Source organism: Monocercomonoides exilis (genome assembly GCF_001643675.1).
Source record: "Monocercomonoides exilis strain PA203 chromosome Unknown scaffold25-1336746, whole genome shotgun sequence".
NCBI lineage: Eukaryota > Preaxostyla > Oxymonadida > Polymastigidae > Monocercomonoides > Monocercomonoides exilis.
The window spans coordinates 317756-341760 of NW_027150570.1; the positions used below are offsets into that span (position 1 = coordinate 317756).

The window sequence follows — 24005 nt, forward strand, 5'->3', positions numbered from 1 at the left end:
CAAAAAAAAAAAAATGAATAAAAAACTGTTTCAATTCAATTTAAAAATTTTCAGAAAATTCTTTTAATCGATTTGACAAAAATCGCCTTCAAACAAATTGCAGCAATAAAATTTCCAATATTCAATAATTAGCATTGTGGTCAAATTTGATAGATTTGTTTCAAAAATCATGGAAAAATATGTGGCTGATACTTTTTGAAATCAAACATTCGTTCGAGTTTTGATCGAAAATATTACCACAATGAAATTTTGAAACATTATTCTTTAACTGATAATACATATTTTTCATGATGTTATTATGAAGAAACTAATTTTACAAAAAATCCCATTGAGATTAAATTTTTGATCAAAACTCGAACGAAAACATGATTTAAAAAAAGGATCAACTATGCCTCTGTGACGTGACAAGTTATGAAAACATATGGGTAATTCTTTTTGAAAAGACGCAAATGTTTAATTTTCAAGAAAATCAAAAATTTCATATTTTGCTCATATTTAAGTGAACATACTCCAAACTTCACTTATGTTGTATCTATTTCTGAATTATGCCATTTCACTCGTTCCAAAGAAGATTCGTGAGTGGAAACAGAAATTTGAGCAAAATGTGAAAATTTTGATTTATTTGAAAATAAAACGTTTGCGACTTTTCAAAAAGAATAACCCATATGTCTGTCACAAAAAAAAAAAATAAAAAATAAAATATATATACACTGACAATCAAAAATAACTGATCCACTTACAAAAATTGAAAATATGAAGCAACAGTAATGAAAGAAAAAAAATCACATTCAATTATTATTATTATCAAACACGTTAATGCTTTGCAATAGTGATAATTTTTTTTCTCTTTTCAAAAACAATAAAAAAAGAACGATTTTCCTGAAAATAGAAAAAATTATTTGTCAAAAATATGTGATCTGAATTTTCAAAAAAAAGTTAAATTTCAAAAATTAATGCCAATAACATAATAAAAATATATTAATAGTTGATTGATCCTCCTTCATTTAAAATAACTGTTTTAAGGCGTTTTTACATCGAATGAACAAGTTTATTTATTATATCCATTTCAATTTCATTCCAGGCATCCAAAATTGATTGTTTCAGCTCATTCACATTTTTCTTTGGTTTTCCATCTTTGAAAACTATCCTAGATAAAATGCTCCACACATTTTCGATGATATTTAAATCTGGAGAATAAGGAGGCCATTCTACGCTGGTTATTGAAAAATCTTTGATAACATTTTGCACATTTAAAGATCGATGAATTGGTGAATTATCGTGGATAAATCTCCAATAATTTTTGAATCGCTTGCGTGCATAAGGAATTAATGAAAATTTCAAAATACGACAATATTCCTCAGAATTCATTGTTTCACTGACAAAAACGATTGGTGATTTGAAATTAAAACCCACTGCAGCCCATATATTTATTTTTTCATGTTTATTCTGACTTTGATGATCGAAAATTTCCTCATTATCTTTTTCAATCCATTCCATTCTTGTATTATCTGGTCCAAATAAATTGAATTTTTTTTCATCTGCGAAGATCGTAAGTTCCCATAATTCATCATCCCTTAAATGTTTTTCCGCAAATTCGTTTCTCTTCTCACAAGCATTCTTTGATAAATAAGGTTTGATTTTTCTCTTAGTATATTTTCTATTAATTAAGCGCAATAGTCGATGAGCAGTGGAATTGCTGCAATTCACACCAAGATAATCGGTTAGATCTCTGGCTCTTCGAATTTTCATGCATTTTGATTCTTTTTTAGCTTTTCTCAACAGAGCAGGCGTAAGAATAAGTGGCCTTCCGAGTTTGCGTCTGACAAGCCGTTTTGATTGAATATGGTTTGTTTTCAAGTACTTTTTTGCAGTATTGACTGAAATATTCAATATACGAGCAATTTCGTTTCTTCCTTTTCCTTGATCGCGCAGTATATGTATTTTCTTTTGAATCGAGCCCTTTGTAATTCTTGTCATTTTGTTTTGTTTGTGTATTATTTCTTTTTTTGTATTAATACTTTTATCATTCGCAAATTAACCTTTTTTTCCGGATCACATTTTTTTGAAAATAATTTCCTGCAAAATATAAAAATAAACGTTTTTTTATATTGATCAAGTCTTTTTTTATAAACAAAAACTGATAAATCTTAAATGTCATTTTGTTATTTACTGATCGATATATTTTCGCTTTTGACTTATGCTTTATTTGTAAAAAAAATAAAGAAACTTCATCAGGATCACATTATTCTGATGAGTAGTGTATATATATATATATATATATAATTAAATAAAAACAAAATAATACGAATGATAGTGAAATCTTTAAAAAGTATAACAAGGAGCTTAGGAAAAAATTTGTTGATAGCATCTGCAACATCTGGCTATTTTTTCTCTTTTGTCAGTGACAGTCAGTGACTGTCACTGACAAATTGTGACAAAATAATTCCTCAACTAATATTTCCTGTCAAAAAATATATGTTGGGAACTTGAACGTTTTTAATTTGAAATTTGATTTTTTCAAAATAATCAGAATTGTTTTTTATATATTCACAAATTAATTATTGTAGTAATTAAAAATTGTGAAATCGTTATAAATGACCATTTTTGACAAATCACAAATATCTTGTCGGCCATTTTGTCTCTATTTCAATTTTCTTTTGTCATGACACAGAGGTTAAGGATCAACCATGTGTTATTAGAAAAATAATCATATTTGTTTTGTCAAAAATTTCGGTTTGAATATTCATTAAGAATATGGGTGATAATTTTTGAAATCATATCTTTTTTCGGGGTGTTGATTTTTCAAAGATTGTCAGTTTTTCGAAAGAAATTTTTTTTCAAAAGAAAAGAAGCATGATAATTGTTTTAAATAACGAATGGTTATTCTAAATCAAAGATAAAAATGTATTCAATAAGCCTTTTTTCTTTTCGATTTTTGTTTATTGATATTCAAGAAATATTTTTGTACCGAAATTTTTGAATGAAATAATATGACTTCAAAAATAATCACCCATATTTATCAATGAACAATGAAAAGTTCAGAATCTATTCCATGAAGCCTCTTCTATTTTTTCCAATCAAATAATAACTTTTGAAAGGATATTTATTCACTTTGAATTTGAATGAAAAATATTTAACAAATGATAATGAATTTTCGTAATGATTAACAGACCGAAAAAAGATATGATTTTAAAAATAATCACCCAGGTGTTCATTTTTGAATTCACTCTGTGATAACAATTCCAGCTAGCCTAACAAGGATATTAAACGTTAGTTTTATGTTGTAACTGAGTTAAAAACTGCAAAAAATTAAAAAAAAAAAATCCTATAAGTGATTTATGTGCAAACAAATTTGGTAAGTGTAAGATTATTGAGATTGAATAATAAATAATGTTTTAAAAAAAGATGTTTAAGCTAAATGAAAGCCTTAAGAAACAAACAAAAAAAATATCCCACTATGCAAACAAAACAGAAATAAAATTCCTGATGAAAATGAATTTAAAAATTCAAACTCAAATTGTCTGAATTAGAACCATAAAAAGAGAATTAAACAAGCATCGAGTATAGAAAATTCATAAAAATAAGATTTCTGAAAAAATATATTGTATAATTTTGGTTTCAAAAATCAATCAAATGCTGCAAAATTTTTTCACACAAAGAATTTCAAAAACATCATTTTTTTCATTGTCAAAAATTAGACTTCAAAAAAATGAAAATTTCTGTATCTCTTTTCGCTTTATTATGCTTTTATTTTATTTTATTTTATTTTATTTTATTTTATTTTATTTATTTTTTAAAGATTTTTTCCCCTCTTTCAAATTAAATTCCTTCTCTATTTCTTTCATAGAATTCACTTGCTTTCCACTGAATAATCCATCAGCCCCTTTCCTCCTCTTATGCCAGCCACTCGTGTTCCATTGAGCGATCTGGGAAATTTAAACATCCCTTTTTCATCCTTCACAGCAGCTTCTGAAGGTAAATAACAGCTTTGTTGTTCTGTTTGTGTTCCATTCTTTTGCCGGCTTGCAGTTGATTGCTTGGCTAACTGGCTGTGTTTTAGCTGCAGGCTGAGGATTAGCTCTGTGGTGATCATTTGACTTGGAGAAGATAGCTCAGATGATGCAAGAGAAGTTGGAGAATAAGAAGAAATAGAAGAAGAATAAGAATAAGAAGAAGAAGAAGAAGAATGACTTATCCCTTCTCTCTTTGAATCTGCATCCATCTCAACTCCTGCGATTCCCACCTTGCTCTCTTCCATCGCCTGCTTTCCTTTACTCATTTTCTGTGTCTGTTTTCCAACACCTGTCTCCTTCATTGTGCGAGAAAGTGCTTTAATCTGTTTATAATTATTATTGTTGTTATTATTATTATTGCTATTATTGTAATGAATTGAACCAGAATTCAACAGCTGAGGGCTGCCAATGGGAGAATGTGTCTGTTTATCATTCGATGCACAGAGTGGGCTGAAGGTGGCTTTGGCGCTGGCGTTCATTGGTGATGACGCTGGAAGGGAAATATCTGTTTGCGGAGAGAGGAAATGCGGATCGGAATGAAAAGAAGAAGAAGAAGAAGAGGAAGAAGAAGAAAGCGCATTTGTTTGATTTTCGCTGAGTTTTGTAGCGTTTCTTGGAGCATCTGGTTTTGAAATCGGGATGGGAGGGAGAATTGGAGAAAGGCCATCGAAGAAGGAAGTGTAATGAGAGAACAAAGAATAACTTGTCTGCCTTTTCTTTTTCGTGTTCTGTGTGGAAGAAGGAGGATTTGAGGAAGGAGAGAAGGGAAGCATAGAAATGGAAGAAGAAGAAGAGGTAGATGAAGAAGATGATGATAACAAAGTATTATACTCTTTTCCCAATCCTTTCCCATCATCGCCCCCTCCCCTATTCCCCTCTGCTTTCCCCCAATTCAACCTGCACATCTCCACATAGTTCTGTTTCAAAGCCAAATTTGTCAAATCCAACGAAGCCTGCTGTGGCATTACAGGAACACCGTATGTTCCGAGAAAGGCTCCGTCTAAAGTGAACAAGGCACTGTGCTTGCTGAAGGTGAGGAGGAGAAAAGGAGGGGCAGTTTTGTGCGGGGAAAAGGGGTGGAGGAGAGGGAGAGAGGAGGAAAAGGGGGAAGAAGAAGAAGTTGTTGTAGAAGAAGAAGATGATTGATTATTAAGAGAAGAAGTATTTGTAAAGGAATTTGAAGGAGAAGAAGAAGAAGAAGAAGAAGCAGGAGTTGCAGCAGATGGTGAAGTCAATGAGCCAGCAGGAGAGCGAGGTGGAGTCGCAATTCTGCCCGTCGACAGCGCAAAAGCTGATGTTTGCAGGTTCTCTTTGTGCTCAAACACAGTTGGAGGCGCAATCGAAGGCACAAACAAAGCAGAAGTGACTTCGTGTTCGTGTGTGGTGAACGGGGTGATGGTGAAGGAGGCAGCAGCTTTCGCACGCGAAGCAGCAAGAGAAGCAGAAGCAGCGCTGGATTTCTTCTTCATTTTGGAGGATCTTTCGAGTTCGATTGAGGAAGAAGAAGAAGTTGGGGAAGGAGAAGGAGAAGGGGAAGGAGTAGAGGATGAGGAAGGGTTTGGATTATCATTTAAAGAAGAAGAAGAAGAGGAAGAAGAAAGAGGAGGAGAAAAAGAGGAGGCAGAAGAAGTGAGTTCAGGGTGGAGAACGAGAAAAGCGTCGTAGAAGTTGTACATTCCTTTCCAGTGGAACTTGAGAAAAGGAAGAGCAGAAACAGGATGTGCGTTGAGAGGTGGAGAGGGATGGAGAGAAGAAGAAGAGGAAGAAGAAGAATTTGAAGATGGTGAGGAAGGAACAGATGAAGATGAGGAAGAAGAAGAGGAGGAGGAAGAGGAAGGAGGAAGGTGAGGTGTCAAAGAAGGAGTTGAAGTGGCAGGTTGTAAGTTTGTTGTTGTTGTTGTTGTTGTTGAGTTATTAGAGGAGAAAGGTGAAGAAGAAGAGGAAGAGGAAGAAGAAAGATGTGAAGTGTTTCGTGTTGGCTGTTGTGAGGTGGATTGAGAAAGAGAAGAGTGGACATAGGAAAGAGGTGATGTGGAGGATAAAACAGAAGAAGAAGAGGAGGAAGAAGAAGTTGTTGGTGTAATGGTTGTTGTTGTTGTTGTTATTGAAGACGAAGAAGAATATGCTGATGACAAAGGAGAAGAAGAAGGTGATGATGATAAGTTGCTTTGCTTTCTTCGAGGCAGAGTTAATTCCAACTCTGAATAATTCATCTCATCAGTCAGAAAAGTTGCAGAAGTCTTCTCTTTTGTTGTTGGAGTTAGCATTTGCTCCTTTTTTACCTCATCAAAATTCTCTTTCCCATCAATTTTTGAATATGTTGAAATGATATTCTTGTTTGCTTCTGAACACACTGAAAAATCACTTTCCTCTTTTTTCCTTTGACTTTGCATTCGAATCTGTATTTCCCTTCCTTCTCCTTCTCCTTTTTCTCTTTCTCTATGTTCTCTTTCTCTTTCTCTTTCTCTTTCTCTTTCTTCTTCTTCCACATTCTTCTTCCCTGTCAAAGGAGAAGATGAACGTGAAGTTATTTGCTGCTTCTCCTTCATCGGCATTGCAGACAGAAGACGAGGCCTCGACATCTGCCGAGAAAGAGAAGGTGTTCGCAAAAGCCCTCCATTGCTTGAATAAGAAGAAGAAGAGGAAGAAGAAGCAGCAGCTGATATTGCGTTTTCCAGTGCCTTAATGGAAAGAAAGAGGGAAGGAGGGAAAAGAGAATAATTCAGAAGTTCAATCAAATCGAATATCATCACATTTCCTGAGACAGAAATGATGGAGAGGATGAGAGAGAGGTAAGGAGTGGAGCAAGAAGGGTATAGAACATCTGAGGGGATGTCTTCTTGACGCAATTGAGAGAGGGCATAAGGAGGAAGAGAAGTGAAGGAAGATGAAGAGGAGGAAGAGGTTATGAAAGGGGAAGAGAATGAAGAAGAAGAAGAGGAGGAGGAGGAGGAAGAAGAATTTGAAGGCTGAGGCAATTGTGAGTGTAACAATGGAGAAGGAACAGCTGAAGGAACAGTGAAAGTCTGTTGGATGTGTTCTGATTGTGATTGAGATTGCGATTGCAGTTGACCTTGCTGACTTAGCAAATTTTGAGTATTTTGCATGTTTTGTATATTCAGCAGTGTTTGTGCCAGCATCTTCTGCCTCTGCAGCAGCATCTGCTGAACCTGCCTCCATCCGTTTTTCCTCTTCACCACAACTTTTTCATCCACATCCTTCATCTCAATGTTGCTCATACACACAATTGCATTCTCTTTGATTTCTGTGTCAAAATCGCCCACACATCTGCTCGCAAACACGTCCCACAGGCGGAAATGGCCATCCAAACCGAACGTGGCAAGGAGAGGGCCGTTGACACAGAGGAGAGAAGGAATGAAAGAGCAGAAGGTGATGCTGCGGGTGTCTGGCTTGGAAGCGAGGGGTTTTGTGATGAAAGGAGGGGGATTGGGGGGAGAGGGGAGAGGGGAAGAAGAAGAAGAAGAAGAAGAGGAAGAGGAGGAAGTTGATAATAATGGAGACAAAGAAGAAGAAGAAGAAGAATTCGATTGAATAATCAACTGTTCCCCTCCTTTTCCTCCTGATGCTGTTGTCACATTTCGTTCCACATCCATCTTTGCACTCTCAACTTCATTCTTTTCTGGTGTTAACCTCCTTCTCAATGGAGAACTTTTCCTTTCATTTGACTTTAATGTCATTTCCAACTGAACAAACGACAAACCAGTTAATTCTTTGCTTTGTTTTTGTGCTTGCAAATCGGATGTTTGAGATGAAATAGCTTGTTTTTCGCTTTGAGAAGAAGATCTCCAGTCAATTTTCCCTTTCTGGTTCATTTCTTTCTCTCTTTGCTTTTCCTCTTTGTCATCTTCTTCAGCGTTTTCTTCGAAATTCCACTCTTTTCGAACTGTTTTTAATGAGCTTTCTGTTCTCAGTGGAGAATTTGCTTGTCTTTTTGAAGGAGATTCAAGGGATTGCGCAAAATTGGATGCTTGTGAAGATTCAGAGAGGAAAGAAGAAGATGATGATGTTGATGTTGATGAAAAACCTAATGGTGAGCTTGCAGCTGAAAACGTTTGCTTCAATGGAGTTTTCGGTTTTGGCGTTGATTGAAGTGTAAACAACGATTGTGAAGAAAATGAATCATCATTAATCTTTCCTCTTTCGTTCATGATTGTCACTGAAGTTGGATTCAATGCTTTGTTTCTTTCATCCTCTTCCTTATCTCCAATATAACATTCACCTTCATTCCCTTTTGTATTCTCTTCCACATCTTGTTCTTCTCCTTCTCCTTCCTCTTCCTCTTCCTCATTCTCTTCCTCTTCCTTTCTCCCATCTTCCTTCTTCCCACTCCCTCCTTTGCTCTCCACCCTCTTTTCCACCCTCTTCCCCAGCCTCTTCCCTGCTGCTTTGAACGCTGACCTTGCAAAACCCGAATCCGTATTCCACAGCACAACTGTCCCATCCACCGATGCTGAAGCCAACAACGCAGGCTTCGCAAACGCCACTGAAATGACATCTGCTCCGTGTCGATGGCTCTTCAGCGAGTGAAGAAGCTTCGACGATGCACAGAAGTCCATTGCGTGTGCATTCATCTTCGCTTCTTTCTTCTTCTGCTCCTTCCAGCCGGATGGCTGCACAAACGAGTCCGGAATCTCAAAGTCGTCAAAGTTAAAACCAGAAGAAGATTCTCCGCTTTCTCCCTTTGCTGCACTGCCAAACCCCAAAAGAGACGAAGAAGCTGAAGAAGTGTAACCTCCACCTCTTCCTTTGCACTTCCTCTTCAGCATTGCCATCCTCAGTCCATCGCTAATGCCTCCACCACCACCACCTCCTCCTCCTCCTCCACTGCCACTTCCATCAATCCCTCCTCCCGCACTCGCCGACGAAAACATCGACACAATCTCCTTCCCAATCAATCTGTCGTCTTTTTCTCCGATTTTCGGGTCGATCATCGACTCAAAGCGAAAGCCAGGAGGGCGAATAGGATCATCACACATGTGCACAATACGGTTCTGTCCAACGTGGAAGATGGCTCTCTGTCCAGACGGCAATGAGCAATGAATGAGCTGATGCACCTCGCTCCGCGGCTGAGGAATCGGAAATACCTCACCCAGCACTCTCCCCGTGTGCAGGTGTGTGGTGAAGATGACTCCGTCGCAGGAGCCTGTGATGAGTCTGCGCCCACTCACATCCAGAGTGGCAGCAGAGATGACTTCTTTGTGCGGGAGCTTGTATTTGAACACGATGCGCCCATCCACATCGCGCCAGACACACACGTGCCCTTCTTTGTCGACTGTCACCACCTCAAAAAAGGCAGAGCTGTGGAGTGAGGACACCAAGTTGCATGTGTGTGAGAGTGCGTTCTGATCAGAGAGAACAACAGGGCGCCAGCTGAACAGCCGCTGGCTGCCCATCAGAATGGCAGGGCCTGAGGCATCATTGGTTGCCTCATCAGAAGAATGCAGTGAGTTCAGACTGGTTCCAGATGAACCGATCATTTCTGAGCTATTTGTGCTTGCACCTCTTCCTACTCCTCCATTTCCTCTTCCTCCTCTTCCTCCATCTGTCAAATACCCCTTCGAACGATTCTGACTCTCGTTTCTCACAAAAGCCATGCAATTCACCATGCTCCCTGTGGCTGTGTCGATTGCACTGACAATCTGAATGCAGCTCTGCGATCGCACGTCCCACACCCTCACAGTGCAATCCAATGCCAACGACAAGAGATGGATGGAGGATAATGATGAAGATGAGGATGCGCTTGATGTGCTTGATGTATGTGACAATGAATGTGAATCAGAAGAATTCGAATAATAATAGCTTTTCTCGTTCGAATTCGTTTTCTTGTTATTATTACTATTCTTCTTCCTCATCTTTCTCATCATCTCCTCCTTCTCTCCCTCTCCCTCCTCCTCCTCCTCCTGTGCACGTGAACAATCCTCAATACACGCCACAATCGGAGCTGTATGCCCTCTCAGCTCGCCAATGAATCTGAGGCTGTTCGGATTCCACAGCTTCACACACAAATCGAAGCCGGCTGTTGCGAGCTGATGGGCACGTGGGCACCAAGCAACAGTTAGCACGCCTCGGCTGTGGCCATTGGGATTGAGAAGAGGAGGAGGAGGAGAGGAAGATGAGGAGGAAGAAGAGGAGGAGGAGGAAGAAAGGAGAGGAGAAGGAAACTGGGAAGAAGAAGATAAAGTGGAAGGGGAGGTTTGAATGTTTCTGTCAGTAGAAGGAGGAGAAGAAGAGAGAGAGAAACGGGATTGCGAAAGAGGAGATGAGACATTCGCCAGAGCAGAACTAGTAACAGTTGATAAGGTTGATGGAGGCATAGGTTGCATCGATTGCATTGCTCCAATTGTTCCTTCTTCTTCTTCTTCTGCTTCTGCTTCTGCTTTTCCTCCTTTTCCTCCTTTTCCTCCTTTTCCTCCTCCTTTCCCTCCACCTTTTCCCTTCCCTCCTCCTCTCAGCCCTGACGACCCTTGCTTCCACAGTCCATTCATCTGCCCATTCGTCGCGCCAAACGACGAATTCAACTGCGAAAGATTCGCTTTCATGGCTACTTGTGATATTTTCCCTTCTCTCTCTTCCTGTGTGATGAGCGATGTATCAGGAGGAGCAGAAGGGTTTATAGCTGCAATCTCTTCAAGCGTCTCAGGATTCACAAACCGAACAGAGTTGTCCAACGAGCCAGAAACAAGGCAGCCCAGCTCAGCAATGAATTCGAGTGTGGTGATGGGTCCTGAATGGATTTTGGAGCACAAACTGCCTTCGCTTGGGCGGAAGATGCGTTTTGGGGGGTTTGATTGGTTGAAAGAGGAAGAGAGGTGAGGAGGAGGAGAAGAAGAAAGAGAGGAAAGAGGAGGGCGAGAGAAAGAGAAGGGAGAAATAGAGGAAGAGGAAGAAGAGGAAGAGGAAGAGGGGGAAAAGGAAGAAGAATAGGGATAAGATGAAATGGAAGAAAGAGTTCTGTTTGTTTGGATTGGAGATAAATCAGAAGGAGTTGATTGAGAAGAAGAAGAAGAAGAAAGAAAAGGAAAAGGAGCGATGCTGTCTTGACTTGGAGTGCGTTGATGAAGAGGATGAGGAAGAAGAGGATGATGATGATTGTGATTGAAAACAGGAGGAGAAAGAGAAGAAGAACGAGATGAAGAATCGCTTCCAGAGAATTGGACAAGAGCAATTTGAGAGGAGGGTTCAGATGGATTGTGAGAAGAAGAAGAAGAAGATGATGATGATGATGATGATGATGATGATGATGAAGGAGAAAGAGAAGAAGAAGATGACGACGAATCTTGACTCAACCCTTCTTGTTGTTCTGTTGATGAATTTTGATTTGAGTGAATGGCAGAAGAAGAAGAGGAGGAAGATGAAGAAGAAGGTGCAGGTGCAAAAAGTGAATTTTTGTTAGTTATTCTCAAAGAAGAGGTTGAAATCGGCTGGTTTTTGTGCTGATTGACTGGAGAATGCAATTTGTCCATTCGAAGAGAAGGAACAGAAGGATGAGTGGTTTGAAGTTTTGAGGGAGAAGAAGGAGAAGAAGAAGATGATGATGATGATGAATCTAAATCTTGTATGTTATTTGATTCAATTCCTTGTTTTCCTAATTCTTTTTCTCTTCTTTCCTCTTCTTCTTCCTCTCCAACAGATGTTAATCTATTTGATTTATTTTGCTTCATTTCCATTTCATCCATTTGAGAAGAAGGAGAAATAAATCCTTTTTCTTCATCTTTTTCTTTGCTTTCAGATGAAATTGAAGCAGTTTCGGAATGAAGCGAACGAGGAGAAGAGAAAAGATTTCTTGGAGAGGAAGAAGAGGAAGGAGAAGGAGAAGAAGAAGCATAAGAAGAAGGAGTTGATGATGAAACAACGTTTGCATCAACTTTCTCCTCTTTCTCTTCTCCTCCTCTTCCTCTTTCTCTTCCTTCTCTTTCTCCCTCTCCTTCTCCTCTTTCTCCTTCTCTTCCTCCTCCCACTTCCTTCGCATCCATCACCTGTGGCACATTCAACATCTCCAGTTTTGATACAAATTTTCTGTTTTCATTGAAAATTTGTGAAGTCAAAGGAGGAAGATAGAAATTCGCTTCAGACGCCCATTCTTCTCGTGTTATTCTTTTTGGGCGTTTGATTTCGGATTGAGAACGAGAACGAGAAGAAGAAGAAGAGGAAGAGGAAGAAGGGGAAAAGCGAGAAGGAGAATAAAGAGGAGAAGGAGATGAACGAGAAGGAGATGAACGAGAAGGAGAAAGACGAGAAGGAGAATATTTGGAGATGTTTGAATGGGAAGAAGGAGTTTGAGAAAGGGAAGAGGAAGGAGAGGAAGGAGAAAAAGAGGAAGAGGAGGAAGAAGAGGAAGAAGAAGAGGAAGAGGAAGAGGAAGAATAAGTTGAATAGTTGAAATTATATCCATCTGGATTATTATTATTATTATTAGCATTTCTCATGTCCTTCCTCATCTTCCCTTTCTTTGCCATTGGCGAAGAAGAAGAAGAAGAAGAAGAAGCTAAATATTTTGCTCCTTGTCTTCTTAGCAAATCCAAAATTGACACATTGGCTGAAGCAGAAGAGGAATCACCAAGAGAAGAAGAAGAAGAGAAAGAAGAAGAAGAGGAGGAGGAGGAAGAAGAAGAAGAAGAAATTGTTTGTTGAAGTAATTTTCGTTCTATTCTGTCAGTAAGCAAGCCATCATATTCGATTTTGGAGGCAAAATGAAGTTTGCGAGGAGAAGAGGAGAAGGAAGAGGAGGAAGAAGAGGCATAGAAAGAAGAAGAGGAGAAAGAGGAAAATTTATTGGAAGTGGAAGGATCAGTGGTTTTTGAGCGGAAACGAGGTGGTTGAGGAGAAGGAGAAGAGGAAGAAAGAGAAAAAGAAGAGGAGGAAAAAGAAGAAGGATAATAAAAAGTGGAGGAATATGAAGAAGAAGAAGGGAATGAAGAAGAAGAAACAATTGTGATTGGAATGTTTACTTCTGTTTTGTTTTTTGAAGCATTTTCTGTTCGGATAGGAGAAGAAAGAGAAGAAAGAGAAGAAGAAGAAGAAGAAGAAGAAGAAGAAGAAGAAGGTGTTGTAACATCAAACCTTCCACTTCTATTTCCTTCTCCTTTCCCTCCTTCTCTTTCTCCTTCTCTTCTTTCTCCTTCTTCATCTTCCTTCTCTTCCTTCTCCTTCTCCTTCTTCTCCTCCAGTCCTCCAAACAGCGTTTCCTCATCCGCAGCTGGTGTCAGCATTGCGCTTCTTCCCAGCGTTGACTGCTGAATCTGCCCAATCCAGTTCATTTCTCCTCTTTTCTTCTCTTGCAAGTCCTTTCTCGGCATCGGCTCCTTCCCGAAAATCGCAAAAAGCGACGCTTCTTGCCGGCAGAGGGCGAAATCTGTGACTCTTCTCACGATTTCCTTTGTCAGGGCAACCACTTCGATTTCTCCGCTGTGCTCGCCAATGCAGAGGAGGGGGTGGGAGGAGGCAAGAGGAGGGGTGGAGCGGAGCTGGGGGAGAGGGAGAGGGAGAGAGAAGGGAAAACGGTTAGATTGAGAGTGAAGGGGAAGGTGAGAGTGAAGAGGGGAAGAGAGAGGGTGAGGAAGGAAGGAGGAAGAAGTGGAAGATGAGGAGGAGGACGAGGAGGAGGAAGAAGAAGGATAGAGAGAAAGAGAAGACATGCTATTTGTGCTGCTTGCGCGTTGGTGGAGCGAAAAACGAGAGGAGAAAGGAGAAGGTGTGCTAGTTCCTGTGTTAATTTCTCTGGAGGTGGCAGGAGAAGAAGAATAAGGAGAGGAATAAACAGATGAGTAAGCAGAAGAAGAAGAAGAAGAAGAAAAAGTTGCAGTATTTCCTTCTCCTTGTCCAATATTCATCATCTTCTCCTTCATCTCCTTCATCTCTTTATTCTTCACTGCCTCATCCGCTCTAATCACCGATGGATTTGCTGTCACATTCCCCAGACAAGACAGAGGCACACAGCACATTGCAGTGGGAGCTGAGCTCAAATTCTTCAATTGTCCAACTGCTTTGAAGGAAGGCACCTCATAAAATGTCACATGGCCATCACTCGAACCAACTGCGATGAAGGTGGAGGAAGGGAGAGAAAGAGAGAGAGGAAGAGGAAGAGGAAGATTAGAATTTTGCTTCTTTTTTTGTTTTTCTGATTCTGATTCTGATTCTGAGTCTTCTTCTTCTTCTTCCTCCTCCTCTTTTCCATCTTTGTCATCTTTTCCCTCTCCTTTCTCTTTCTTTTCTTTCTTTTCCCCTTCTTCCTTCTTCTCTTTCTTCTCCCTCTTTTCCTTTTCCTCTTTCTTCTCCTTCTCCTTCTTCTTCTTCCCTCCTCTCCCCTTCCTCTTCCCCGTGGCCTCTGCCAATGCTGCCATTTGCATCTCCTTCATCTTCCTCTTCTCTTCTGCTCGTATCAGCTCCTCCTTCGAAATCAGAGGGGGAAGAAGACACATACACGTTACCCACAAAGAATGTGTTTTTTCGACTGCTTTGACACATCTTTTTGCGCCTTCCAGCTGAGATTCAGCATCTGGTGGATGAGAAGAGGAAGAGGAGGAGGAAGAGCTTTTGCGGTGGAAGGATTTGGAGGAAGAAGAAGAAAATGATGATGATGAAGGAGAAAGAGGAGAAAGAGAAGAAAGAGAAGAAGAAGAAGAAGAAGAAGAAGAAGAAGATTTAATTGAAAGAGAAGCATTGCCTTTGGCAGCGGTGCTGGCAGTGTCAGAAATGTGATGTTTTGAGCATCGCTTTAAAATGAATGTGTCTGCTTTTGTTTTGCAGTGTGGAATGATTGAAAGGTTGTCGTCTTCTTCTTTATCATTATCATTATTTTCTTTTTTTTCTTTGATATTTTTGCTATTGTTATTGTTTTCTTCTTTCTGTTTAGTAGCTAATGCTGATGATGTTGATGCCGTTGTGGCCTCCGCCTTCGAATTAACCTCATGCTGACTCAAAGACTCACCTGCTTTCAAGTTCTGGCTCTGCAAACTTGGCAATTTTTCCGAGCCTTCGTCCCTTTCAGAGGAAGAGCCAAACGCCTTTCCCAGGATTCGATCCAGCTGCCGTGCGCGCAGCCTTTTTTTTTCTGCTTCTGCGTCGAGTGGCTTGTCGTTCGCCCATTCTCTTGTGGCTTCCATGAGCGAGGCCTCTTTCATTCGCACCTTGTGGAGAGGGTCTTTGGTGACGATGAGCTGAAACAGCTCTGTTTTGGCTGTGTGGTCGATCGTTTGCAGAGGTGTCGAAAAAGATGGGTCCCAAACTTTCAGAAGGCCATCGTTTGCAGTTGATATAAACATTTTGAAGTTTGGGATGGAAAGAATCGCAGTAATCGATTCATCATGAAGCTGTAAATACGATGATGCATGCGCAAGGTACTCTGGATCTGCTCGATATAGGGACTCTTTTCGTTCAGAACCAATTCCAGATAACTTTATTTGTGCAATAAAGTATGATGCAAAATCATCCCATCCGACTAAAAAAAAAATAAATCAACATAATATTTTGGTGGAAAAATAGATTGAGAAAGAGAAAGAAAGAAAGAAAAGCTGCACATGCGTTGTTAAGTGATATAAAAATTTAAACCTTGCCCAATGCATTCTGCATCAATTTTTCGATATAAAAGAGCAATATCATTTTCTGAAAGTTTATCCTTTCCCAAAACTGTTTCCACTGCTTCCACAAACTTATTAATCAGAAATAAAAATTCAATTTAGGAAATTAATTCAATTATATTTTTGCACAAACTTGAAATTCTGAAAGTCCATATGAATTATTTCTTGTTGTTACAGATTGAAACTGATTTTGAAGCGACTTTAACTCGGAAAATTGAAATAAATCATTTAAATTGATTTCGGTAATTTGACGAGCAGTGAGCTCGCATGACTCCATGAAAAAAGACAAACAAAAAATACAACTATTGTTGTTCAATTATTAATATGGGAATATATTTTTCTAGGTGATGGAGTGCACAATGAAAAAAACAATGAAACAGAAATAAATATATCTTCAAAAATCATTTTTCTTTTCAAAAACAATGTATTAATGGTATTGATCGTACAAGAGCTATTTGTTGCTGTAATTGTCTGAAATGTCTCGTTTACCAAAACTGGTTGAAGGTTGTTATTAAAAGATTATTTAAATTGTTTTGTTATCATACAGTTGCAAATGTGTTTTCGTTTTTTTAGGTGTTCCATCAAATCTCACTGAAAACTTTGAAATTTTGGAGTTACTTGGAGAAGGGCATTTTGCCAAAGTGAGAAAGGCCAGACACAAGGCATCGGGAAAATATGTTGCTATTAAATTTATTGACAAGAGGCAGATAATTTCGGATCCACATCAACTTATATCTCTTTTCTCAGAGATCAATATCATGAAAAGCTTGAAGCACGTTTGCATCACCTTTGTTGGACTTTTTTTATGAACAGCATTTTTTTGGAATAAATTTATTGTTATAAAATTTTGCAGCCACATATAATTAGACTTCTTGATGTTTACGAAACAGATGATAAATTGTGCCTTATAACTGAGCTTGCAACTGGTGGAGAACTTTTTGATAAAATTGTTGATCGTGGCTCATATTCCGAGAGAGACGCTTCGTTGTTGATGCTTTCTTTATTCAACGCATTGAGGTATTTGCATTCAAAGAATATTGCTCATCGAGATTTGAAGGTTTGCCAACCAAATTAAGATCATTATTTATCGTTTGTTTAACACCTGAAAACTTATTTTCTAATTTTAGCCGGAGAATATTCTTTATGAATCCGATGCTCCGACAGCAGCTGTAAAAATAACTGATTTTGGACTTTCAAAGGTTGTTGATAAAAAGAAAATGATGCAAACGTGTTGTGGGACACCTGGATATGTTGCTCCTGAGGTGCTGACGTTTGCTGGATATGGACCAGAGGTGGACTTGTGGTCTATGGGTGTTCTTATGTATGTTCTTCTATGCGGATTTCCTCCATTTTACGATGAAAATGATGCTGCACTATTTGCGCAGATTCAGTCGGGAAAATATGAGTTTATTTCTCCGTACTGGGACACCATCAGCGCGGAGGCGAAGGATCTGATATCCAAACTGCTTGTTGTGGATCCGAAAAAGAGGCTAACAGCCGAGCAAGCTGTTTCTCATCCGTGGTTTTCTGTTGCACTTCCTACTCACAAATTGGATGCAGCACACCAAAAACTGACTGAAGCAAGATCAAAAAGAAGATTTAAGGCAGCGGGGATGGCAGTAATTATTGGAAGCTCGCTGAAAAGAGATTCGTAAGTGGTTGAGATCTGATAGAAGAAGAGAGAGTTGGTTTTGGGGGAAGAGAAGATGAGCAAATGAGGAGGGAAATGAAGGGAAGAAGGGAAAGGGTGGGAAATGAGAAGGAGGAGTACTTCAAACGAAAATATTGAAAGTTGATGGGGGAAATTGGGAGAAAGAAGTAATTTATTTTGCTGATTTATTCCAGGTGTTGTATTTTACTGTATCTTGTGTATGTAAGTAAATGATTATAAGAAAAAAATTGGCAGAAAGTTAAATATCTGCACATGGTTGAGCTCAATGTGAATGGCAAGGCATTTTTTTTGAAAGTCATTTTTTGGAGTTTTGCAGAAAGGAAATTTCATAAAAAATAGTGATAGAAGAAGGATGACTGTCTCTGAGATACATTTGAAGCATATATAATTATGCAAACTGAATTTGATTTTAAATGTTTAGTTTGTAAAGTTGTATTTGCCTTTATATACGCAGACTCTTTGTTCAGGTTTTCATCATTTGTAAAGCCGAATAAAAGAGGAGATATTCTTTCTCAAATGTTTTTTTTATAATTATTATTTATTTATCTTAAATGAAGGGAAATTTTCCAAGAAAATATCTTTCTATTTTTATTTTAACTTTCTTTTTTTGCACTTCATGATATGTTGTTTACAATTTTGTTTTATTTTTTCTATTTTTTTATTACACGCTTGTTTGGATTTTTGATGATTTTTCTTTTTATTTGATATTCGTCTGTTTCAAAGTGAATGCATTTTATCTAATTCAACATTTAAGGCGAATGTTTTGTTAAAGGGAATAATCTGGTATTATTTCATGATTTATCAAGTCTTTGCAAAGTTTTTCTTAAAGATTATCAATTTATCTTTCTTGGCATTCAACTTTTCTTTCATTTTTGATTAATCATTACAATTTCTAACATTTTGTCATTTTCATCTTTTCTGAAATTGTGTATACAATCATTTCATATCTTTTCACTCTTCAAAATAAATTTAATAATTTGCTTCTCTTTTCTTATTTAAAAAAAAAAAAAAAAAAAAAAAAAAAAAAAAAAAAAAAAAAAAAAAAAAATTATTTTTATATTTATAAGGCATGTTGGAACAAGTCAGAATCATTTCGAAAAGAGAAAAAATTTATTTGAAGAACTGCTATTCAAAGTTGTACTGAGATTTTTATGCTTTTTTGAAAAAAAAAAACCATAATTTATAACAAACTTATTCTTCTTTCGTTGGAAAATTTTTATTTGAATAATTACTTTTGTTAAATTTACAAAATTATGAATCATATCAGATTTTAATGGAATTTCTGTTTCATCTCATAAAATTTGGCGGCAAAGGTAATGAAAACATTGAAAAGGATTTATTTCCATTTCTGCATAATTTTGAAAATAGGAACATAATTTTGTTTAAGAATTGATATTTGTTCACTAAAAATTGCAAAGAAGAATAACTTCAATTCAAAGTCGAATATTATCATTCGAAATCGAAAGAGTGACACAAAGTCATTATATTGGACATACCAAAATTCCGTTTTTTTTCTTTCCATGTGAAATATTATCCGTTTAAATGATAGCATAAAAATATTGAAAAGCGCGCACACATGTGTGATTCGTCAGAGAAAAAATATCAAATAATGTATCAATTATTTGCATTATGTGTGTGATCAAAAAATGTTTCAGTGAAATACAAAATGATGAGAGGAAAAAATATTTAGTCTTTGACAAGTTAATCACATTTTTAAACGAAGGTCGAGCTTAGGAATGGTTTTTCAAAAGAGTTCTGAGAGAAAAACATCAACAATGCAGAATCCAGTGATAAGAGTTGAAACTGGAAAATGAAAGAGAAAAGTGTCAATATTGGAATAGTTGAAAGTGTGTAACAAAAAGATCAGTATTCAAAGACACAATATAAACAAAATCGAAGATCGGAATAGAATGATTTATATTAATCATATAACTGTTGGAAATCGGAATTTCGACAAAGAATTTTCACATTATGATAGGAGTGCATTTTGTGGTTATGAACTATTGGAGAAGTGTTTTGAGATGTGCCTGTACGGATCTTTTAAGTATGGATTCAATTGTATTCTGCGAAGAAGGAAAGATAGTGGAGATTGATGAATGTGTGTGGAGAAGGAGAAAATACAGAAAAGTCGTCAGTAAATTGAAAATAAGGATCTTCGACGATATATAAAGAACGGATGACTCATCAGGAATATCAAATCAGAGTATTTGTCGAGTGCCAAATCGTTCTGCAAATACTCTCATTCCTCTCAAAAAAAATCTCACATTCTCCTGTTAACAACTGAAATGAGTGAGGAGTGGAATGCATATTCTTTTTTGAGTTCAGTTAGCCACAATCATATGACAGTGTGCCACAAAGAACATAATGTGTTTCCTCTCACTCGGACTTGCGCAAATACAATAGAAGGAATGCAATGACATATGAGAGGTTTTTATTCATACACGGAGTGAGAGAAAGATATATCGGAGATTATTTGGTTTTTTGGATTGTAAAAAACACGCTTGGATTTCTGTCCGAAAAAGTGGAGTGTTTTAATGTTAATTGGAAAAAAAAATACAAAATAGAAAATGAGGAAATAGAAAATGAAGATGAAAATTTCACAGAAATGGATAAAATTGCAAATGAAGAATTCTTATATGGGGAATCCGATGAAGTGAGCAGTAGCCTATGTGTTTTCAATGGAACTAATTCAACAGAATGGACAAATGGTGAATAGAATATTTTTTTTTGAGTCTTTTTCCCCTTTTGAAAAAAATAATGTCAACCACAATCTAAATAATTTGTTTAAAATTTTGATTCATTTGAAAAGATATTTATCGCTTTGAAATATTTAAAAATGATACAATATTTTTTATTACCAATAGAAATAACAACTTCAATTGTCATTTTGTCGTATCTGAAATAATGTCAATTTGCAGAAAAAACAGCAAACGAAATCGATAAACTTTCAATCGAAATCAAAAACATTAAAATATAATATTTTTTGAAAAGTTCCTTTTGTTAAATTTTCAAATAGAATAAAAATTTCATATTTCGATCAAATTTCTGTTCCCACACACCAGATTTCAAGAAAATGAATATAAATTTTTTTCATTGGTATTATTTTTGTTTTTGTAAAGTTTCATAATTGTGAACAGAAATTTGATCGAAATATGAAGTTTTTATTCTATTAAAAAATTAAACAAAAGGAACTTTTCAAAAAAATTTAGGCATATTGTTGAGCATTTTTTTAAGAATTTGTTTTTTAATTGGCACCAAAAATTATTTTCATTATCTTCATTTCATTAAAGCTCATAAATCTGTTTCATAACATAAGTGCAATAAACAAATAAAAATTAAGCTGTATCACAAATATTTTTTAAAAAACTTTCTCAGAAAAACGATCTAATAATTTTTAACTTTCATATTTCGATCAATGTTTTGCTCGTATTATCTTGACTGATTGCAGTTGCGAGTTTTTATCACGGAATTCACCAAAATAATTGTATTTTTTGTATTTGTTAGTTATTCGTTATATTCAAAACTATTTATTTAAGAGTATTTTTGCATTTCACCATATTTGTTTAAAACATGCAAAATATAGTGAATTTGTTTGTTTTATCGATTTTCCTAAAGCTATTAATATTTTATAAATTTATTTTCAACAATATGGGGTAAAATATTTTTCTTCAGGCATTTTCATAGAAAAATAATGCACTTTTCGTTGACTTTTTAATATCAAAAAACACAATAAAAATGGGAACATTTTTTGACATATGCGAAATGTTGGAAAACTTTATGTTTCTATTTAAACAATGTCTGTTTGCAGAAATGAAAATCAGATTTATTTAAAAATATGAGAAAGTGAAATAAAGTTATGAGTGAAGCAATTTTTCAATACTTTGTGTAAAAAAAACTTGAAAGTTCGTATTTTCCTCCATTTTGACAGATCTTCTATTTTCTTTCCTCTTTCTTCCTCTTCTCTCATTGCTGCTCTCACTTTTATTGTTTGATGAATTCGTTCTTCTATAGGATAAACAGCAGGAAAAGAAACTGCACGAACTCTGATTTCTGAAATTGTTGGAACTGATTCTATAACTTTCTTTTTCTTTTCGGCTGTTCTGGCATCCAAAAATTGAATATTTGCCATGTTGTGAAAATGTTAATAATGACGAAAGGCGAATGTGGGATATTAAGTTTTTATTTATTGCGGGATGCTCAACATTAAAAAAAGGACAGATTAACATTTTTAGGGGACAGACTGTGTTTTAAAATAACCCCCACAATTTTGAATTTGCTTTTCTATTCGAATTTTGTGATCCAATCTGCATTGTATCTATTAATAAGTTTGTTTGTTAAAAAAAAAAAAAAAAAAAAAAAAACAGTGCAGGGCACTGACTGATGAGAGCCCACATTTTTAAAAATGACACAGATGTTTATCAGGATTATATTAACATGTTTGATTTCTGTATTTTGAAAAGGCAGCAAACGGAAATTTTTAAAAAGCCAATAATTATTAATAGTAAAATGCACACATAAATTTATTTTCATTTTTTCTTAATAGTCTATAAATATAGTTTGTGTTAATAATGGTGGAAACTTTCAATAACTGTGGATAGTTAAATTATCTCAACAACCGTTGACAGTTGGATTTTGACAATTAGCCCAATTATTCCTTCAGTGAATGCAAACTTATATGTCAAACAAAAATGAAACAACTTGCTCCCAAGAATGAAGAAAAATACATTTTTTATTTTCGGAGAAACTCGGAGAATCATATTTCTTAAGGTTTCTCCGAAAATTATAAATGTTTTTTTCTCAATTCTGCAAAGAAAGTTGGGTGATTATTTTTGAAATCATATTTATTCTTTCAAAATTTTCAGTTCGAAAATTATTATTAAATGTCAAACAATGAACACTGAAAAGTGATTATACTAATTAAAGTTATCTTCATCATTATTCCGGCTAAAACAGTTGTTTTTGAAATGGCTTTGATGTTATTTATTTTAAAATATAAAATGTCTATTCAATAACAAACAACTTTTGAATAATTAACACTCCGAAAAAAGTTATGATTTCAAAAATTATCACCCAGTTGTTTCATATCTGTATAACTTATAAGTTTGTATTCAATGAGGGAATAATTGGGTTCATTGTCAAAATGCAACGATCAACAGTTGTTGAGATAATTCCACTCTCCACAGTTATTGAAAGTGTCCACCATTATTAACACAAACTATATTCTTGAAAATTGCTTAAAAGAACAAATATCTCAAAAATCAAAATTATTTTCCCTGAGCTCTCGATTCGAAATACTTTCAAATGAATTTGACATTGTTTTTTTTGATAATAATAATATTCTAATCACAAATTGAACCATGATCAGATCTTCCATTACAACAAACTTGAGTTAGAAAAAGTATTGTTTATCTCAATATTCGTTTGATTAAAATATCAATGAAATTAAGAATTGTTTGAGAGCATATATTTTTATGGTTTTATTGAAGTTTTTATATGTCATTGTTTCTTTCTTGTTTTGGTTTGATTTTTATTTGAATGATTTAATATGCGTGGGTTTTCTGAATGCAACATAAATTCGATAATGCAGATATATGGAAACCCTAAAAAGCTTTCTCGTTTGCGCACATAGTTGTGCTTTTATTCCTGATGATTATTTATTTCTTTATTTTATGAAGAATTGATAAATGAACTGGAGGATTGCGGTGAGGAAGAACAGAAACAGAAAATCGAAGAAACGAGCAAACTAGTAGATGAAATGATAAAAGATGAAATTGACCATGTTTTTACGAAGGAAATATTCGATAAAATTCTCAAAATAATTGAGGAAAGAAAAATGTCATTGGAAAACATCATTTCCTTATTGAAGCATTTAGGATATTACAATGTGTTGAGCAATTTCATGTGCTTTGGATCTTACTTATCCCCATTGAACAAAATGTTCGAGAGGTTGATTGTTGAGGAAAAGAAGAAAAAGGAAGAAAAAAACGAAAAACTGCTGGCAAATCTTTGCGAATGCCGTTTGATACTGTGCCATGGATATGTTTCAGATGTATTTATATCAATTTGCGTACCTTGTTTTGTGAAAGTTGCATTGTCCAAAGAGGAAAGTGAAAAAACAAGAAAAGAAGTGGAAATGGCTTTATTGGCGTTGAGTTGCATTAAAGGAGAAAATGTTTACATTTGAATCATTCCTTTTTGAAAACATTTATCTTATTTTATTTTTTATTGAAGCATATTGAAAAAGGATCGTATTTGAAGGGGATGATAGAAATCATCAAATATCATCAGGAAAATCACAACCTTACACATCTTGCCTATCAATCAGCTTGGAAATTTTTGATTGATCGATTTCAAAATGATCTGACTTTGAAAAAAGTGATCATGAATGAGCTGCATTTTGTGAGAGAAGCAACAAGAGAATTGGAAGAGCTATCGAAAAGCGTGAACTGCAACAGAAAAGGAAAAGAAGAGAATGAAACGTTTACTTTGGAAAGATGGCTCAATGAGTTGAATTTTTTTGAGATATATGGCCAAATCCAGTGCGAAGAATGTACCAAACTGATTGCATGCGTCATCGATCTGTGCAGAGCAGCGAAGGGAAACCACAGAGAAATACATAAGAAGGGCTATTCATTTTTGCATAATATCATTTTGCGTGAAGCAAAATCTTTCAATTGCTTATTGTGTGAAGGGGCTATCGATTTAATCTTCCATGAAATGCTT

General features: G+C 36.0%; 3 protein-coding genes across 3 annotated transcripts; 2 read left to right on the plus strand and 1 right to left on the minus strand.

Moving 5' to 3' along the window:
- Positions 1-3049: 3049 nt before the first annotated feature.
- MONOS_12613 (uncharacterized protein) lies at positions 3050-15887 on the minus strand (the record flags this gene model as incomplete). Its single annotated transcript, XM_067865247.1, has 3 exons — positions 3050-15471; positions 15582-15681; positions 15744-15887. The coding sequence occupies 3 exons, from the start codon at positions 15885-15887 to the stop codon at positions 3851-3853; spliced, it is 11865 nt and encodes a 3954-aa protein (XP_067726526.1). The 3' UTR covers positions 3050-3850.
- A 199-nt stretch (positions 15888-16086) lies between these two features.
- Positions 16087-18262, plus strand: MONOS_12612 (putative CAMK/CAMK1 protein kinase; the record flags this gene model as incomplete). Its single annotated transcript, XM_067865246.1, has 4 exons — positions 16087-16114; positions 16184-16386; positions 16464-16667; positions 16738-18262. 4 exons carry the CDS (start codon positions 16087-16089, stop codon positions 17263-17265), a joined length of 963 nt encoding a protein of 320 aa, XP_067726527.1. The 3' UTR covers positions 17266-18262.
- Positions 18263-23217: 4955 nt separating this feature from the next.
- MONOS_17635 (uncharacterized protein) lies at positions 23218-23844 on the plus strand (the record flags this gene model as incomplete). The annotated part of the gene is made up of 3 exons (XM_067870573.1): positions 23218-23454; positions 23514-23761; positions 23823-23844. The coding sequence occupies 3 exons, from the start codon at positions 23218-23220 to the stop codon at positions 23842-23844; spliced, it is 507 nt and encodes a 168-aa protein (XP_067726528.1).
- Positions 23845-24005: the final 161 nt, after the last annotated feature.